Below are 19,127 nucleotides of genomic sequence, written 5' to 3'. Positions count from 1 at the left end.
GATACAGCAGTGCTGTGAGCCAGGTGTGTTGCTACAGTTCTTTTCTGTGCTTACGTTTATTGTACATGTATACCTGGCTTTGAAGATTATTGTCAGGGGAAGTTAGTGTGGTACAGGCTTTTAACGCCACAAAATCTGTCTTTATTCACACAGTTTTACATTACTAAAACCTTTTTGTGATGTGTGTTCTAGTAAGCATTGTACATGAAGACTGGTGCTGGAAGAATAAATCTTTGGAGCTGGAAGTTATGGAGGAGGATGTTTCAGGTGTAGAATTCAGACAGACTGGATATATGCTGAGATGTTCCCTTTCTCATGCGATTACACTGGTACGTAGGTAAACAAACATCCTCAATTCTCTTTTTAATGAACTTGTGTAGGTAGCTTGTGTTATTCTTGAAATCAAGGCTCTCTCTTTAGGGTGTCTTGCAGCACAGGAGCACTGATGCTTAAAACACTTTTAAGTTTGTCCCTTAGATTTAGTAAAATGGCTTTCTGTTGTTGTTAATTGCTATAAAACAGAAGAATTAATGTACGTTTAGGCAAACACTATTCTCATTTTGATGCTTGGTAGTTACTAATAGTGAATTGTGTTGCGGCTTCACAGGAATTTTACCAGGACGGAAATGGACCGGAGAATGTTGGTGTTTATAACCTGTCTAAAGGAGTTAATAGATTCTGTCTTTCAAAGCCAGGTAACAGCTCTAAAATGTTAGTTGAAAAAAGAAAAAGAACCAGTCAACTAATACTACTGGGAATTAAAAATAATCTGTTGTGGATTCTGAGGTTTCTGAGAGGCATTATTACATCTGAATATAAATTCTCTGTTCTAATATTTTAACATTTTCTTACTGTTTAGTCACTTACCTAAGTTCAGTTTCAGGAGCAAAATATTTTTTTGACTAGGTGAAGGGTGTTAACCTTGGACTAATCAAGAGCATGTTAAAATAATCTTGTTCATATGGATTCTGTGACTGGAATGTGACTGATAAATAGATGGTTCATTTCAATACAGGATTCTTGAAGGTTAGCTGTTAAAGGTACCAGAAGTTTATCTATAAAAACAATAAAAAAAAAAAAGAGAATGTTTTAAAATTAGTTCTTTTTTTCACTTTTAATGTCTCAGAGCTAATTCCTTGTTAATGTCCATTAACGAAACAGTTAAGAAATGAATTTGGTTTTGATTCAGTTTTCATCTTTGCATGGTTCATCCTTAGAGTCAGTGGCCTCATTCACAATACAGTAACACAGTTTCAACTGTAGTTCTGTAATCAAAGGAAATCAGCTTTGAGACCAGCTATAATAGATTACTTCTGACCTTGTTTAGTGTGTTCTACTTGTAATTATGTTTTTATGTGCCACTCTGCTGTGATACTAATTGTGTTTTGTATCAGTGTATACGAGAAACTCTGTGCAGCTACCAGTAGTGATCTGTGACTGAAGAGAGGTGAATTAATTTACAATCAAATTTAGTAATTGTTTCTATACCTCAGGTCTCATGTGCTCTTGAGAATTCAGCCAACACAGCAAGCTTGATTTTTTTTTTTTTTTTTGCCAGTGGATTATTCCTTTATTTAATGTTTACAGGTGTCTATGAAGTAACCCCGCGTTCCTGCCACCAATTTGAACATGAGTATTACACTTACGACACGTAAGAGCAAAATCTGTTTTTAAACTTACACCTATCAGTATCCTTTCACAAAGCTTCCTTCTGCTGCAGCTGCTTTCTTTGATTAATTCAGGATCTGTTGCTATAGCTGGTTCTAACCAATAGAGGGAAGCTTTAGCAAAGTGTATGAGATGTGTCCTCTTGCCCTTTAAAAAAGAAAAATGTGACCAAGGATAGGCTTTAAAGATGCTTTTGCTACTTCAAATTGATGTTTCTGTCTGCTCTGTGTCTGTGTTTAATGCTTTTTTGCTTTGTAACAAAGCAGAGAAATTTCAGTGGAAACTGTTGATGATTTGTGAGGGTTGAAATGCAAGATAGGGTATTAAGTTTACTAGGAGGTGCACACTACTTGTGTGTCCCTGCCATAACTGCCTGTGGTGATTTGATTCTGCTCACCCCAGTTTTGCAGGCTGAGTGAGTACTCATTCTAATCACGAGTGGGCAGTGCTGAACTTTCAAAGTCAGCTATGTTTGATTATTTTTTTTCTAGTTAAGGTTTGGCAAAGTGCTTGACAGTTGTTTGCTTGCAAAAAGAGGGTTTCTGCTACCTGACTACTACTTATTCATTAACATGGCAGAAAACAAATTCAGCATTAAAATCTGATTCATTTCTGCTTGGTGAATTAAAAGTACTTCAGAAAGAGACGTACTAAACATTAGAGACAGGAAAAACTGAGTAGATGAATTGGAACAGGAACCCCTTTTGGCAGCAAAGTACCATTAGACTTGGGTATCATGGTGAGCCATGTCCAATATTGGTAACTCGTGAGTGTCCCTCTGCTGTGTGTAAAGAGATCATACATATGAAATCAATCAAATCAACATCAGCTTGAGAGGAAGTGCAAGGCACAAAGCAAGGGAGTTATTTGGCCAATGTCATGTAGTAGTTTGGGTTTCGCAGCTGGAAAATGTGCTCTTTTCAATATGCTATCATGTTAGCACTACAACTTTGCTATCTAATTTGTATGTCATGGTTTATAAAGCACTATAAACTTGGGAATGGGAACACGAACTCAGCTAAATAAGATTTGGTTATTTTCTTTAGGAGGGAGACCTTGAGTTCATCTCTTTGTTAATTTGATTTACAGGTCCTCTCCTAGTATACTGACGCTCACTGCTGTTCGACACCATGTCCTTGGCTCGATTGTAACAGATAAACTGATGGATGTGACTATTACCATTAAGTAAGAACAAAGAAATCTTGGGGCTGTAAAAAAAAAAAAAGGGAAGAAAGACGTTTCTCTCATGAAGTTTTATTCTGATTTTAATACCACAGTGGCTGCTTTCTAAGGGAATGGCATCCTACTCTAGACTGCAGGAGGTTTTTATGCTAAGCTGTGCTTTGACTTCTTTGTAGATGGATAAATAATTCTGAGCCCTCATTTTGAATGCTGTTACTTGATTTCAATATAACTCTTTTCTACTTGTGTGTCATGATAAAAAGGAATGATTTTCTGAGTGATTACATATTTTAATGATCTGAAATTTCAGAATTCAGAGAATACTGTTGTAGCTTGCTCTGAGCTCTTTAGCACTGGGATTGTTTTTTTTGTTACCTCAGAAGGAGAATCTGCTTCTTTTGAGCATTGTTACTGGTGTGAAGAGGGCTATAAGAGGAAAACCGTGCAGAGTGATTACACACTAATGTGCCAGTTTATGTTTAGCTGAACAGACAGCTCACTGGGGAGCGCTGATTTGTGAACAGCTTTAATAGTATGAGGTGCCAGCTCTGCCTGAAAGTGGCTGATAATGATGAGTGCTTTAATGCTTTCCTGATGTCCACTTGTTCTAGACTAGGGGCTCTCAGACTTTGAGTGTATGAAGCATCTTTGTGGAGAAACAAATTTCCTGCAGAGCTCTTCCTTGAGTCCCTGAGTTTAATGAATCTACAACTGCAACTACTGGGCAACAACAGCAGCCGGAAAAGAAGCAGCGAGACAGTAGAGAGACATTAGGATTTCAAAACCAATTTAGCATAGAAGCAAATACTGTACCAGCATTCCAGGCTGAGTTTTTCGTTGTTGTTGATTTTTGAGACTATTGGCAAGTGCTCTGGAGGCAGCTCAGTTGCCACAGACTGTCTCTGTTCAAGCCTGCGTGAAGCTTTTCAGACAAAATCCAATTTGTTGACTGTCAACATAAGGGAAACAGCTCTGGATTTAAAAGCAAAATGCTTGTTTTTTAAAGTCTGTGCTTGTGTACAAGATTCAGAACAGAGACATGTTAACTTTAAGTTATCCAAAAATCAAAGCTAATTCTTAGCAGTTTTTGAACATGAATTGTTATGTTTCAAAAATGAGACTGGAGTAGTGTATAAGCAATATCATGAGACTGTGTCTGTACAGATTTTTAATAGGTTTTAAGGCAAAAATTTTTTAGTAAGTTTCTGGATTGTCTCTGGACTGCAGAGAAAGTTTAAAGGCTTGATGAAACATAGTATGAAAGAGCAATAGTATGTTTATCTTTAAAAAAAAAAAAACACACACAAAAAAACAACTCTGTCTATATAGAGATAGATGAGGACTGAAGCAGGAGACAGAACTATCCTGATAATCTAAAGTGGTTGTAGGAAAAATAATGGTGATCATTTCAGTTCATTCCTTTTTAGAGGATTTTGCAGTGTTCTGCGTCATTTTTTCAGTCTGTTGTAGACAGGACAGGAGATAAGATACAAAGGATGGTTGGAGACTAGAAGAAATTGGTAGGAAAGAGAGGATGTAAGATCAGGGAAGGTGAAACGAGATCTATTGTTCTGAGCTGATTTAGGGAAGGTAGCTAAACTTACCTAGCAATCTGTTCAGTAGATGGTGACAGGACAGCTGGATGGTTCAAAGGTGTAGGGCCAATAGGTCACAACTTGGCACTTTTCCTGGGAATTGCCAGCTATTGGAAGCATCTGTTTGTGACAGATTATTTTCTTCTTGTATACTCTAAACCTGAGAGGTGGGTTCTGAGGGAAAGTTTATAGTACTGAAAAAAAAGGAGATACAAGTCTTCTTGTTTATTTTGTATAACGTTCTTTCTGTATCAAGCGTGTTCGCTGTTTTGAAATTTAGGCCTTTCTCTTTTAGATTATGGCTTTGTTAAAGGTACTCTTGTAAACTGTTGCTTTGGCTTAAGAATTTACCACCCATGTGGTCTTATCACTGCTTCCAGGGGGGTTATTGTCCCTGCAACAGAGCTGCCATGTGCTACTTGGTGCAAAAACAAGACTGTACGTAAAAAAAAAAAATAAAACTAACCAATCAAAAAGGAACCCTCAGCTAAGATGCAAAGTGGTTGAGACAATTGTGGCTTTTTTTTTTTTTTTTTTGAAATGTTTGCTCTGTATTTGGATGTTTGAAGACAGTAGGACCCTAACTTCTTGAATGGTTATAGCATGATGAGGCAGAATTTGTGAGTGTTGTGAATAGGTCCTTTCCTGCAAGACCTAGTGGGTTACCAGTGGTCCCTGTGAACAAGCCTTTCAAGTAGTAACTGATGGATGGTGTTATGGGCATAGAAGTTTTACCTATGCTTGGAATAAACAGAAAAATTAAAAAGGAATAGATTTAAAAGAAAAATTCTGGGATTTGCTGTGGTATAAAGGTTGTAATTGATACAACAAGCTCTCTTCCCTTTGTATGAAAGGAGCTTATTTTGTTTTCTCTTCCTTGTTTTCAGATCTTCTATTGACAGTGAACCTGACTTAGTTTTAGGGCCCTTGAAATCTGTACAGGAGTTACGCAGGGAGCAGCAGCTGGCAGAAATTGAGGCCCGCCGACAAGAGAGAGAAAAGAAGGGTCAAGAAGAGGAAGGAACAAAGCCACCAGTGCAAGAAATGGTGGAGGAACTCCAAGGACCATTCTTATATGAATTTTCTTACTGGGCAAGGTACTACCAAGCTCCAATGGACAGGGTATTTTCTTTGCTCTGTTGCCTGGCCTTTCCACAAAAAAGAATACTGATATATTCCACATAGGGAAGAGCTGCTCTGTGGATGCTTGTGTCTGTTCTGGTTGACTGCTAGCTAAATAGAAGCTAATACCACATAATATGAATATTGCATAGGTTATTGTTGGTATTTTTCCCTTGGGGTATTCAGATGGGTTCTGAAGTCAATACGCAGTACTACATGAGAGATGCTGATTCTGTTTTCTCCTAATACTGTCTTATGTGTGCTCTGTAGGTCTGGAGAGAAAATTACTGTGACGCCGTCTTCAAAAGAGTTGCTTTTCTACCCACCTTATGTGGAAACAGTTGTTAGTGGAGGTAAATCTAAATCTAGTTTGAAAGAAATAGATTTTTAAGACAGAAATGCATCCCTACAGATCAACATATGAATAGCTCTTCAAAGGAAATACTAGGAAAGCAGTTTCAATTGCACAGTTTCTTTGTAAGACAGTTTCACTCTATGGTATTTGGAATCATGGGGTTTTGGCAGAGGGTGCAAATACAGTTTTCATCAGTAAAATATGCTTTCAAGTGCTGACAGACCACCTGGCACAGGAGGAAGGACTAGATTTCTGTATATAACAGCAGATTCTCAGAACTACTCATATTACACTGATCTAGAAAAATGGTTGTGCAAAAGCATTGTTTATATTTAAAATATGATAGCCAGTTGAAGTTTCTGTCAAGTTTTCTTCTGTATTAAGTTACAATAATATAAACAATCACAAAAAAAATGTGAAAACTATCAGCAGTCACCTATGCTACCTGTTGAGTCAGTGTCCATCTTGCTCTAAGGTTTCTAAATGAACATGCTTGGTTTGAAATGGCTAGAAAATTAGGTACCTCTCTTTACGTGCCTTTCTGTTGTGCACGTTCTAAATACATCAAGTAAACAAAACTAAATTAACGTATGTCATTAAACATAGCATACACTGACTTCAACTTGATCTCACAAAATTTTGTTACTGTTAGAATACTTGCCACGTGGCTGCAGTATATGGAACTTTATGAATCTGTGAAGTACTTAGCAAATCCAAAATGGTTGTGCTGGCCACATGCTTATAGCTTTGGTACTCAGTTACTGAAATTACTGAGCGTTCAGACTTTTTAACATATGTTAAGAGCCCATACAATTATGTGGATTGATGTTGTAGTCCAAGGCAAAAGAACTCATCTCTTTGGAAGTAGTTAAAGTCTTGCTGTAAGATGCAATGATGAGTGTATCCTTGACTTTCTTGTTTGTTTTAAATCCCCATTGCAATGACCAAGAGAGTTGTCCTGGAAAGCTGATAGAGATTCATGGAAAAGCAGGCTTATTTATGGAAGGGCGGATTCATCCTGAGTTGGAAGGCGTTGAGATTGTCATTGGTGAAAAGGGAGCAACGTCCCCTCTCATCACAGTTTTCACTGACGACAAAGGTGCTTACAGGTAATGAGCAGATTTATTTTGATCTTTTGGATTCTTGGCTTAAGTGCCATGGTGACTTGACAACACATGTAATATCCAAATGCTTCTTTTAAAATGAGCTCTTATTTCCTTATATTTGAAGTGTTGGGCCACTCCACAGTGACATGGAATATACAGTTACTGCTCAGAAAGAAGGCTTTGTTTTGACTGCAGTAGAAGGAACAGTTGGAGACTTCAAAGCTTTTGCCCTTGCTGGGGTGACGTTTGAGGTAATGCTCTAAACACTTTGGGTTCTGAATGAATAGTGTGTGCAGTTAGAGGTAGACAGGCAAAAAAATTAAACTGTGTGTTCCAGGCAAATGCAAATGGGTGTGGGATGTCGGGATCGGGTAATTTCATCATAGTGGAAACAAACCTCAGCAAAATGATATAATTGTGACTTGCCATACAGATGATATTTTGCGTGGTTTATAGAGTGAAAATAAGGGTCTGCAATTCAAAAGACTGGATTTACTTGCTTTGGCAGAGTTTGACCACCTTCTCTTAATTGCTTCTATTTCTCAGGTATAGACAGTCTGGTGAAACTAGTGCCTGGCTTTAGTTTCATGAATACTTTGTTCTGGCCCCCACCGTGTCCTGTGAGGTGACTGAGAATGACTTTTCTGGTGGCACATGATGTGTGTGTCTCTGACTGCCCAGATGTTGAGAGCACAAGACTAGCCCTGCAGTGTCACACTACAGATGCTGATAGTTCTATTCAAAACTGAGTGCTCAGAACCAGCATGACTAGGCTTTTTCCACGGGGCTTTCAAATTGAACCCCTCTTCATGAGGCAATCCTATCTTTCCTTATAACTGCTGCATTTTCAAAAACAGATCAAATCTGAGGATGATCAGGCTCTTGCTGGAGTTCTCTTGTCTCTTAGTGGAGGGATGTTCCGATCCAACCTCCTTACACAGGATAATGGCATGTTGACTTTCTCCAATCTGGTAAGTTGAAATTGGTTCATCTCACAGTGGTTGTATATGTGATGCCGTGTAACTTTACCCTCTAAAATAGGGACGTTAGCAGTGGCGGGGGATGTATGGTCTCCGGTGAAATCATAACTCACTGTGAGAGGTGTAGGTCCCTCAGAGTGGACAGCACTTAAAATCTTAGAGTGGAAGATGTGAAATCTCACCTGGAAAATCTCCCCCATGGGCAACAGATGATGTTGATTGATCTCGGTTACAAGCTTGCAGTCTATAAACGTGAAACAGGCCAGTTGGTTGGTGATCATTGTAGTCTTTAGAGGAAAGAAATGTAATTAGATTATTGATCTGTACATCTGTGTAGACATGCATGAATAGTTTCCTTGCAAACATCCTTCTCTCCTGGTCACTTTCCTGTCCTTGTGGTCTTGTGATGAAGTATTAGCGTCATGGTTTCTTTTCCTTTTTCAGGCTTTTTCTCGTAGAGCTCCATTGGTTCATTTGCCAACGTGTTCCCTGTTTTGCAGTGCTCATATATTCCAACCAGTTTAGCTGATGGCTGGGAGAGAGAACTTTAGGGAGCTCTTGCAGAAACAATTGTTTGGAGCTGGTGAATTTTTGTGTCAGTATCAGTAAATTTGCTTCATTTATCTTTGCAGAGCCCAGGGCAGTATTATTTTAAACCCATGATGAAAGAGTTTCGCTTTGAACCATCATCACAAATGATTGAAGTGCAAGAAGGACAGAATCTTAAAATTCGGATAACTGGTTACAGAACAGCGTACAGGTCAGTAGAGCTGAAAATCTGTGCGAAATGCTGCATGTTGTGTAAGGATGCATTATGGAAAATATTTTTTCTCCTGAAAAAACACTGTTTTGAAGGTTTGGAGGGTACTTTTGAAGGCACAATATAAATTCATTATGTTGTTTATAAGTACTTTTTTTTTTTTTTAAACATCTTCTCATGCATTTGAATATATAGCTAGGCCCAGATGACGTGGCTGTAAGCAAAAACACTGCTATGAAAGTACTGTGTCAGTGGCACTGGAAATGTCTTGTGCTTTGCCCAGTGGGAGAGGTGAGGTGTATTTTAGGGACTGTATGCTAGTTCAGGCACCTGACTTCCTCCTTTTCCCTGCCCTCAGGGGTAAGTGATGCTGTTTTGGAGGGTTCTTGGAACTTGGATCCCTAAAGCTGTACTCTGAACTGCAGCTGATTTAAATGTTTTAAAGCAGTTTTTTATATATACATTACAAAATCCCCTTCTGCATGCTATGCTAATTATATCAAGTACTTTTCCCATGAGTTATAACAATAGCACGTCTTAAAAACAAGCAGTAAACCAGCATTTGCACATCTGTAGCAATTGTTTCTCTTTCTCCCTCTAGCTGTTATGGCACAGTTTCTTCATTAAATGGAGAGCCTGAGCAGGGAGTTTCAGTAGAAGCTGTGGGGCAGGAAAAGTGTAGCATCTATGGAGAAGACACAATAACTGATGAAGAAGGCAAATTCAGGCTACGTGGCCTTCTGGTAAGGATTAGAATGCTCCTCAAACATTTACTTTTATGTTAGTGTGATAATGGAACAATATGATTTTTTTTATGAAAAAAAATAATAATTATGAATTAGCTACAGATTTCTGTTTTCCCATCACACTTGCTAGCTCAAATTCCCTTGAGTCTGTCTTTGTTAGGAGGCACTGTCATGTAGTGATCGTTCATTCTAGTAAAACAGAATGTTTTTCCTGTAGTGTCTGTCCATCTTTCTGCCAGCATATGCTGACAGCCTTCACATAAACACTGAACAGTTCCCACATTGTGACACAAGAATGTGTCTCACAGGTGTTCAAGTAAAAATATAGGTGGTATAACAGGGAATTCTCTTTTGTTCTCAAGTTTTTCTAGTGGAAGTACTGTGACAGTGTATTCTAGTGGTCTGCTGGGTTTTGCAGCATGGATGTGAAGTAGGCTGTTCTTCAGGAAACCCTGTATTTCTGGGACTGCTGTGTAGAGTAAGCAATTATGCTGAGGTAGAAAGGAGTATTTCATCTGGTTTTAATCCTGATTAATGTGTTTTCTTTCTAGCTAAAACTTCACAGCAGGTGACTTCTTTTAATAATGTAATAAACTAGAGAAAGCTCTGATAGTCCTGTTGTATTTACTGGAAGTAAACATCCTTAATGGTTTTAGTGGGCTAAATTATCTATTTAGGATAAGGAAAACTAATGGAATGTTAGAAAATTCAATTAATATCTTCTAAAATTAAAGTGCATGTTATTCAGCATTGAGACTTACTGTCTGAATGTTGCTTTTAGCCTGGTTGTGTGTATCATGTCCAACTCAAAGCTGAAGGCAATGATCATATTGAAAGAGCTTTACCACAGCACCGGGCAATTGAGGTAATTACTTTTTTTTTCTTTTTTTTTGTGTGGTATCACTTAAATATGAAATGCATCTGTCTAGGCATTACATCTCTTCTATCAGCAGTAATATATTTGAATGCATTCTGTTTCGACAAGTGGCTTTCAGCAAGTTAGCTCCATAAATGCAGGTCTCCTATTGTGTGTCAGCATCATAACTTAAAATTTAAATAAAATAAAGCCCAAACAGTAAACAAGTGAAAAGGATTCTTTTACAGTCATAAAAAGTATACGTCAAGAAATGAGGGAATAAATATGCAGCATTATCTTCTAGCATTCTTTATGATGTGGAACAGAGTATTAGTGATTTGAGATTGTCATAATTTGTCATATTATCCTATCCTCATATTCACTTATTGATTGATAAATATACCTTATTGTACTTTAGTTGGTACAAATCCTTCAGTCTTGATGTAGATGAAATTGTCATTCAGACTGGTAAATCTTTATAAAATATAATAATAACTTCAAATTCAAAACTGATGAAATCTTGTTAAATACTCCTCCATCCTTGCAGATTCAAATTAGCTGCTTCTCACTTATCTCTTGACATTCAGCAAAGGTTAATTAGCCTTCATTATTGTCTAGAACTTTTCAGTGGGAGATAGTCATTATTTGAGCTCAGATGCATGCCTGACCAGGATACCCTCCTTTGCAGCAAAACAGGCTGAATTCTTTCAAGTCCTTAGCGTCTTGCTAAGACTGTTTGCTGCTTGGGAAAGGGAAGGGAATGGCAACCCAAATTCCAGCAAATCACATGAAGCTTACATACTGCAAGTGAGAGCTGTGTGCAGCAGGTTGTATCCTAACTGGGTGCCATTTTCTTCAGGATGGAAAAGCATTTGAAGGACACCAGCAGGAAAAAATACACTGCCCCAGTGGTGCCAGACTGTTTATATGATACCTGGCCTGACTGCAACCTACCTCTTACTGTACTTATTATTAGACAAATGTTTTTTCATACTCTGATCAGAGCTGAGATTTACAAACACAAGTGTTACATATTTTAAACAATTTTGAAGGCAATGAAGTTACATATTTTTGCAGCAGGTTATATTGTGATATATGTATCATCTATCAACTGCGTACACATCCTAGCATAGTAATATGCATCTCAGCACAGAAATAAAATACTGCAACCAGTGTTCAGACTTCAAGCTGTTGCGTGGATGCAACTCAGCCTTTCACATTGATGCATGCTTTTGATACTTCCTCCATTTTTAGTTTAAATAAATTAATGCCATTAGTCCTGTGCTGTACAAGTCTGTAATTGTGAGCTATACTCTTTGGAGGAAAACTGCAATTGGAAAGACCTTAAGTTTCCATGTGGCTGTTAGAGAACAAAATCCGTATTTTTTTTTTTAATTGAGCAGTATTTGTGTTCTGTTCTTTGTCTGTCTGTAAATATGACTCTGTTGTCTGTTGCAGGTTGGGAACAGCGACATTGGTGATATTAATATTATAGCATTTCGGCAAATTAATCAATTTGATTTAAGTGGAAATGTAATCACATCTTCTGAATATCTGTCCACATTATGTGTAAGTTCAAACCTTCGATCTTTGTCAAGTGTATTTGCTTTTGGTTTCCCAATGTTCTTTTGTCGGATCACTGGAAATCATTCAGTAGCCAGAAGCACACATTTAATTCGAGTTACAACTAATTGTTTAATGAAGATGAATCTGAATTTCATATAGAATTCAGATTCCAGTGTTCCTCACTGCTTTGTTTTAGTGTCTCAAATATTTTATTGGAATATGTGCAAGAAGTATTTTGTCAGGTTGGCCTGCCCATTTCTTGGTCTGTTCCCCTGCTTTGAGATGGCCTGTCCATAGGGAGAGGAAGACACCAGAGGTGAAATGAGTGTTTTGCATCAGAGAACTTGCATTAATTCCTGAAATACTTGGAATTTTTGACGTGCACGTCAGCTAGCAAGAAGATGCCATGTGAATGCAGCTATACCATAGGGTACATTAATATAAAAGTACAGTTATAGAAGAAAGTACAAACATAGTAAAGCTGAAATTTTCAAAATTCAAAAAACTGTACTGTAATCTGAAAAAAAATTGCTACATGCGTGTGATCCTTTGGCTTATGGTGTAACTGCTGGAAGTATCTGCAAGAGTTCTTATTGTGATAGGAGTTACCATACAATTTTTCAAGTTTAAAAGCTTTTTCTTTGGAAATGTTGTCTACAAATACAAACACAATGCCTGGATTTCTTTTATATTAGTCCATTATGCATCTTACCTGACAAGATCTCATTGCTAAGCTGTTGGTTATTTTGGGAGCTGTCCAAAGCATCCAACACTCAGAGCAGGTGTGAAAGGAAAACAACTTACTTCAGTGGGGAGCACCTGAGCGTGCTTTCCATCTTTCTCAGGAAATTTAGGCCCTTTCAATTCTGCCTAAGCATATAGGAAATTGACATCAGGATATAAATATATGGAAGTTATTCAAGCCTGTACCTGTTTCATGTTAGGTTGGGCATTGCACTGGATGTAATGCAAGTGTGCATATCATAGCTCTTGCTTCCAGTGCAGAGATTTTTGTCTTTGAAAGATGTGCTCAAATTTGGATGCCAGAAGGCTGCTGCAGAGTAGTCCACAAAACCCCAAAGTTTGCTTAATGTGTCCTCTGGAGGACACATGTTTTATAGCTAAAACATGGCTGTGTTATCAACACTTGGCCACAAATCCAAAACATAGCACCATACAAGCTGCTATAAAGAGAATTAACTCCATCCCAGCCAGACCCAGTATGCAATCTCATAAAAGGAGTTACTGCTGCCCCCCACCAGCCTTACTGAGTATGATGCAATCCTCTTTTAATTATGCTCATTTCTAAGCAAACTATTTGCTCAGTATTTCGGGCCTATTCTGTAGCTTGAGGGTGTCTAGTTTGTTAAATAAGTTCAGGGGAATTGAAACCAAGCAAAATGAGCCTAATAGAGTAATAAAAACAATCCCCAACTGCAAATTCTTATGAAACTGTTTGGATTATTTAAAATAATTACTTAATTCTGTTTGATGCAAAGCATGGACTATTTCTAATACATCTAGATATGTGAAAATAGCAGATACCGGTTGTCCCTGCAGTTATTTTAGCATGTTTCTGTTATTTCTCACATCGTAGGTTAGAACAAATCCAGGTGTTCTTACTTGACACCTTTCTGTTTATAAAACCCATGATAAATTTTTAAATGCTTTTATCCTGAAAGATACAGGCTATCTAAAATAGCTATTCTGGTGCAGACTCAGAAATATCTGTTTTGTGATTTCTTCTTTCCTTCACAGGTGAAGCTCTACAAAAGTGAAAACCTTGACAACCCAATTCATACAGTCAACTTAGGCCAATCACTCTTCTTCCATTTCCCACCACTGCTCCGAGATGGAGAGGTAAGAATATTGCTGAACAGTTAGCTTAGCTTGTTTTATTTATTTTTCTTCCGTGAGCATGCTGAAGTGTTATTTTTGGTATGCCTGCAGTAGTGTATTCATGCTGGAGTAACCAGTGTCTCAGAAGATTTGAAGCTTATTACACTGAGTTTTGCCTTTGAATCTAATTTTGCCTCAGACTGCTGCAGGTGCTGTAGACTGAATTAATTTTATACCCACAGAATTATGTGGTGCTCCTGGATTCTACATTAACTAAATCACAGTATGACTACACCCTGCCTCAAGTTTCGTTCACTGCCATTGGATATCATAAGCACATTACGTTGGTCTTTAGTCCCACTGTAAGTACAAAATAGATAAACATTTATTTTGAGTGCTCACCTTGAGAGCAATTGACTGAGTAGTTTAGCTTGCATGTATCTTGTGGTCTTGGTTTAACTTGCTGTTAATGTAAATATAAGCAGTTTATGAGAGACATTAAAGGGACAGTAAATTTGGTTTTGGCCACATTTAAGGCATCAGGCAGTGATGTAATAGCATGATGTATTGTGGGAAGCACGTAGGGAGTTTGCAAAGGAGTTGTAGACATTACAGTAACTAAAAGGATGTAGTAACTGGGGTCTGAAGGAGAAAGACAGGATCGTTGTAGGAATTCCTTGAAAGACTTCTCTGTAAAGGAAGCAAGTGTCACCAGGCCCAAAAGAGAGTTTTCAGTTTTTGCAGGTGAAGCAGAAGGGTCTTCAAACTAATGTCAGGGGAAATCTCCTGTAAGAGAGAGAAATGTCTTTGTGCATTCCAGAGTTGAGCAGTGTGGTCAGTTTAGGGAAGTATTCATTCAGTAATATTTACCTATTTCTTTTCTACATCACTGCATGTTCAGTGAAATGTGGGGGCATGAACATGAAATGGCAGTTACGAATGAAGGATGCAGATGCGCCTGGAAGATTTTGTGCTAGTGTGGCTGCTGTAGTGTTATCATTGAGGTTGGTGAGATTTGGGTGGCATGTGACAGGTAAATCAAAGAACCACAGGTTAACTGTGGAGACTGACTGTTGGTGAATTAGCTTTAAAAAACAACAGACCCCAAGAAGGTAGCAGATGAACGGGTCTAATCAAGATAACAGATGAATGATCTGCTTTGAAATTAAAAGTAAAGTAAATCTTAGGGGTGCTTGGAAGGAAGTCAGATGGGAAGGGCTGAATGTGTCACAGATTACTGTTTAAAAAATAAATAAAAAAAATCCGTGGTCTCCACTGTTTTCAGAGAAAGCTCCCAGAGCAAGATATTGCCCAAGGATCTTATATTGCATTGCCACTGACCCTGCTTCTGTTGTTGGCTGGGTACAATCATGATAAGGTAGGTCACATGTTTCTGTCTTTACTCAAATAATATTTTTGAGGAATATCCATGAATTCTTCGTGTACTGTGTTAAGGGAAGGTTGGTTGTGATGGATATTCAGAGATGGAGTTAGTGATCACCTTTTGTGACACATTTCAAGAAAAGACAGAGTGTAGCCAAGTTTTTGAGGAATTACCTTCCTTTAGAAAACCATAGTGTAAAGTTTGAGTTCCTTCGCATTTTTGAATTTCTCATTTGATGTTTCTTGGAAAAAACAAACAAAACAAAACCAAAACAAAACACATAGACATGCTATTTATGCAATAGGCTCTATTTATTTGGGGATGCATGTGACTGAATAACATTAAAATTCAGACCTTACACGTCACTGAAATCACAAGCTAATTCCCTTTTATTTTTTTTTTGTCCTAGCTTATTCCCTTATTGCTGCAACTGACGACCCGGCTGCAAGGAGTACGTGCGCTTGGACAGACGGGTTCTGACACAGGTGGCCAAGAGGAAGCAAAAAGACAAACGAAAAAACAGAAGACAAGACGGACGTGAGGTGAAAGGGATGATTACATGAAGTGACGCTCCATCAAATTGGATCCTGGGGAAGCGAAGCCACTGAAATGCATTTTTTGATAAATTTGTGAACTTTGTATTTTTTTTTGTTGCTACCTGAGCACTATTTGTCACACTAGCTCCATTTTGGTTGTAAATTTTCTATGGAGTCTATAAGTTTCTTTATAAAGTAAGGAATGCCTCTGTTGTTACTGTGAGTATATCTCCCATACTTGAAGACGATCAGTGAATTCTTTTTCTCTTCAGTGGAATGAGTCATGCTGTTTCCATTAATGATTTGTAAAAGCAGTGGCTTTACACTTTTTACAAAAAAAAAAAACAAACAACAAAACTGCTTGAATTCTCTTTCGGTCTCTGTATTTTGGGAACATTTTCCCTTACCTTTCAAAATACCCACTTTGCTCTAGAGAAGCAGCACACAGGTATTTTACTAAATCAGTGGTACTTGAAACAACAAAGTTCTAGGGAACATGCATGAACTGATAAGTTACGTCCTTGGCACTTCCAGTTCATCAGCTTGAAGAGTCCGTTACTTGCATAGCTGTGATTTCAGTTCTTACCCAGTGAATATGTTTTCTTTGGACAAATACATGATTTTAATCAATAAAGACAAATTGTTAATGTCAGGTAAGATTAGTTGTTAATGTCAGGTAAGTTCTGTTGATCCTACTGCAAAAGCAGTGTTTAAATTTCAAGTTCATGTGCAGTGCGATCTCTTTAGACCTCCAGCATTTCTGAAGTAGCTCAAGCTGGTTGTACTGTTCTTTCCAAAGTTGTACCATGCTGTCTGTGATACCCATTTATCTGTGTATCTGTCTAATCTCCTGCTCAGGCCATGAGCCTTTTTGCCAACTGCTGACGGAGTTTTTTTAAACTACTTGAAGAAATGTTAGCTTTTGGAAATCTCCAACATGTGCAGTTCCGATAATGTAGACTGTAATAAATAATAGCCTGTTTCTTAACAGGTTATCTTTTGATTCTTGTTTGAAACAGACAGACATACACAGTTTAAATGTTAATGGGGCTTTTTATTGACAAATAATATAAAGGTTAATAGAGCTTTTGAAAGATGCATATAAATGCCTACAACTATTGTGAAGACATTGGTACTGCCAGTAAGTGGCAATGTTTCTCTTCTATTGTACTTGACATAAAGTCCCTTTACATTTAAATATTAAAGCTTATAAACCCTACCTTAGACAACGGGATGCAAAATGCTTTTTGATATTTTTGTTGGTATTTTGCACTAGTTTGGACCTAAATAATTAAAACTTCAATTGGTAATCATTCTTCTTGAACTCATATCTGTACAACACAATCTGAGGGAACTTTTACCAAGATCATAATAAAAATGAAGGATGTCAAAAAAGCATGTATATATACAGTTTGAGATGAAGCTAATAAACTATCATGCTCTCAACTTAATGACCTAGAAATTTATAATTTGCTGTGATGAAACACATGGGGAAAAACTGCTGGAGGACTTGTAATAAATTGTACCCTTTTAATACACTTTTATTTTAGGTTGGTGAATGTTGATAAAGGAATTGCTATTTGGGGGAAATGCATGAGGAGGAAATGAAGATTTCATATGACTTGAGGGACTACGGGATATTCTGACCTCTGAACTGTGGGACTTGCTGATGATTGACATTAAACACTGGGAATGCTGTTAATAAAAAGGCATTAATGCTTGCTAATTTGTTGACAGAATCAATTTGGTTTGTGACATCCATTTTCCCTTGCTAACTGAAGATCTCAGGATCAGCTTTTGTAAATAGTTCTTGCAGCCTCTGACAGCAGTAGTGAGTTGGGAGAGACAAAATGTCTGAGTGTGTGAGTACAGAAAATGGGTTTGTGCCAGACTTTTGCAAGCATTTTGTAGTAATTTTATCCCAATACTGATTTGTCCAGAAAAATTGTATATGCTGATGAGATGTGTGAGCCTGAAAGGGTAAGGACAGCTGGGGCTGTGCTGTGTTGGTGCACAGAACAGCCTCTGGGACTTGAGGTGGCAGAGCAGAGATGGGCTTGCAGTGGTGGGGCTGAGGCAGAGAGCAGCCTAAAAGGGGAATAGTCACCATGAGCCCACGCCTCTCCTGTGTGGACAGCTTTGCCTTTAGGATTTGCCTGGTGCCTTGCTCAAATTTTGTTCTTTCACTTCTGCAACACAAGGGTGGCCTGCTTGCTTCCAGCCCCATGTTTGTTGAAATGTTTGTTCCTCGCAAAAACTATAGCTTGTTCTTTCTCACTTGGCAGAGAAGTTAGGGTGCTATTTGAGAACACAGTGAAAACTGATGCATGGGGTAATTTTCTAAAGCAGAACTTGTGTACTAAATGTCAAGAAATCAATATCTCCAATTATATTTAGAAACCAATAGTCAGATATACAGAGCCAAGGAGAAAAATCAGCAATGTGGTCTTTCAAATCCCCAGAGCCACATGGATAAAACAAAAATAGATCGAGATGTGTGCATGCCAGCCCAACACACTGGGAGGAGATATTTGTATGAATGTGGTGGTCTGTATGGGCAAAATTCTGCCTCCAACTGCTCAGTTCAGAACCTGGGTGTTACCTGGGGACCTCTGCAGCTCTCACAGCCCTTCGTCCCACAGCCCCAGGGCTGGTGTAACAGCATGCAGTTCTACACAGTATTTATTCTGTGTGACTGTATTTCTGGGCTTTTCAGTGCAGAAACAGTGGGGTTCAGTTTAGAACTACCTTCTGCACTCTTCTGAAGTGAGTTTGTAGGTATTGCTGGCTCTTCCCGGCTAAGGTTTGCAGTTGATTTTGTGCTCTTAAAACCAAGACCAGTAAGAGCTGGACTGGCCTTTGCAGTATTTCCTACTGAAAATGTCAGTTAAAGCAGCTTCGGTTTTAATTGTTGCAACTTTAATTTATTTCTATTAATACATGCAAAATGGGACTAGCATTTAGATGTTGACTCTTAATAGGAAACACTCAAGGCTCACTGTTTTGTATTCTTTTTTTGCAGGTATAGTAGTGAAAGAACGGTTAATTCGTTTACATAGAGACCTGAATACAGGCAACCATCTGAATCTTGGAAAGGAGAATAAGGCCTTCTGAATGAAGGTAGCATTGCATGTTACTTACTTTTCTTTTTAAAGCAACAATGAATATTACGTATATTTGGTTGTCTCATCAGTGATGCACAGAATTCTATTGTTTAAGAATGAAATGGATCATTAATACAGAGTTTCACAATTTCCGTATAGATGATTCAGCTTAATTTCTAAAGCATTCTCTTTATTATGGCTGTCAGATGAAGTCAGGTTCCAAAAAGTATTTTTTCTGCATAAGCAACAATGTTGTTAAGTAAAGATGCAGCAATTTAAAAACAAAAACGTGCAAGAGAATGAATACTAAAAATGGGGGGAATGAGCC

The 19,127-nt window shown here is 38.0% G+C and overlaps 1 protein-coding gene across 1 annotated transcript in view; it reads left to right on the top strand.

The window, feature by feature from the left end:
* The window catches only part of LOC311445068 (BOS complex subunit NOMO1), a 28,019-nt gene extending 10,598 nt beyond the window's left edge, over nucleotides 1-17,421 (top strand). The window contains exons 15-31 of the mRNA XM_084536758.1: nucleotides 193-329; nucleotides 608-695; nucleotides 1,588-1,651; nucleotides 2,758-2,853; nucleotides 5,333-5,542; nucleotides 5,838-5,920; nucleotides 6,872-7,031; nucleotides 7,153-7,279; nucleotides 7,886-7,999; nucleotides 8,641-8,768; nucleotides 9,370-9,511; nucleotides 10,296-10,379; nucleotides 11,829-11,939; nucleotides 13,695-13,796; nucleotides 14,018-14,137; nucleotides 15,061-15,153; nucleotides 15,569-17,421. Coding sequence (XP_084392884.1) covers nucleotides 193-329; nucleotides 608-695; nucleotides 1,588-1,651; nucleotides 2,758-2,853; nucleotides 5,333-5,542; nucleotides 5,838-5,920; nucleotides 6,872-7,031; nucleotides 7,153-7,279; nucleotides 7,886-7,999; nucleotides 8,641-8,768; nucleotides 9,370-9,511; nucleotides 10,296-10,379; nucleotides 11,829-11,939; nucleotides 13,695-13,796; nucleotides 14,018-14,137; nucleotides 15,061-15,153; nucleotides 15,569-15,700 — 1,991 coding nt within the window. The 3' untranslated portion in view covers nucleotides 15,701-17,421. The remainder of the gene's footprint in view (nucleotides 1-192; nucleotides 330-607; nucleotides 696-1,587; nucleotides 1,652-2,757; nucleotides 2,854-5,332; nucleotides 5,543-5,837; nucleotides 5,921-6,871; nucleotides 7,032-7,152; nucleotides 7,280-7,885; nucleotides 8,000-8,640; nucleotides 8,769-9,369; nucleotides 9,512-10,295; nucleotides 10,380-11,828; nucleotides 11,940-13,694; nucleotides 13,797-14,017; nucleotides 14,138-15,060; nucleotides 15,154-15,568) is intronic.
* Nucleotides 17,422-19,127: the final 1,706 nt, after the last annotated feature.

The sequence above is a fragment of the Aythya ferina genome (genome assembly GCF_964211825.1).
Source record: "Aythya ferina genome assembly, chromosome: 15".
In the NCBI taxonomy this organism is placed as follows: domain Eukaryota; kingdom Metazoa; phylum Chordata; class Aves; order Anseriformes; family Anatidae; genus Aythya; species Aythya ferina.
Note: the sequence above shows the minus strand (reverse complement) of the source record. Positions and strands in the feature narration are given on the sequence as shown.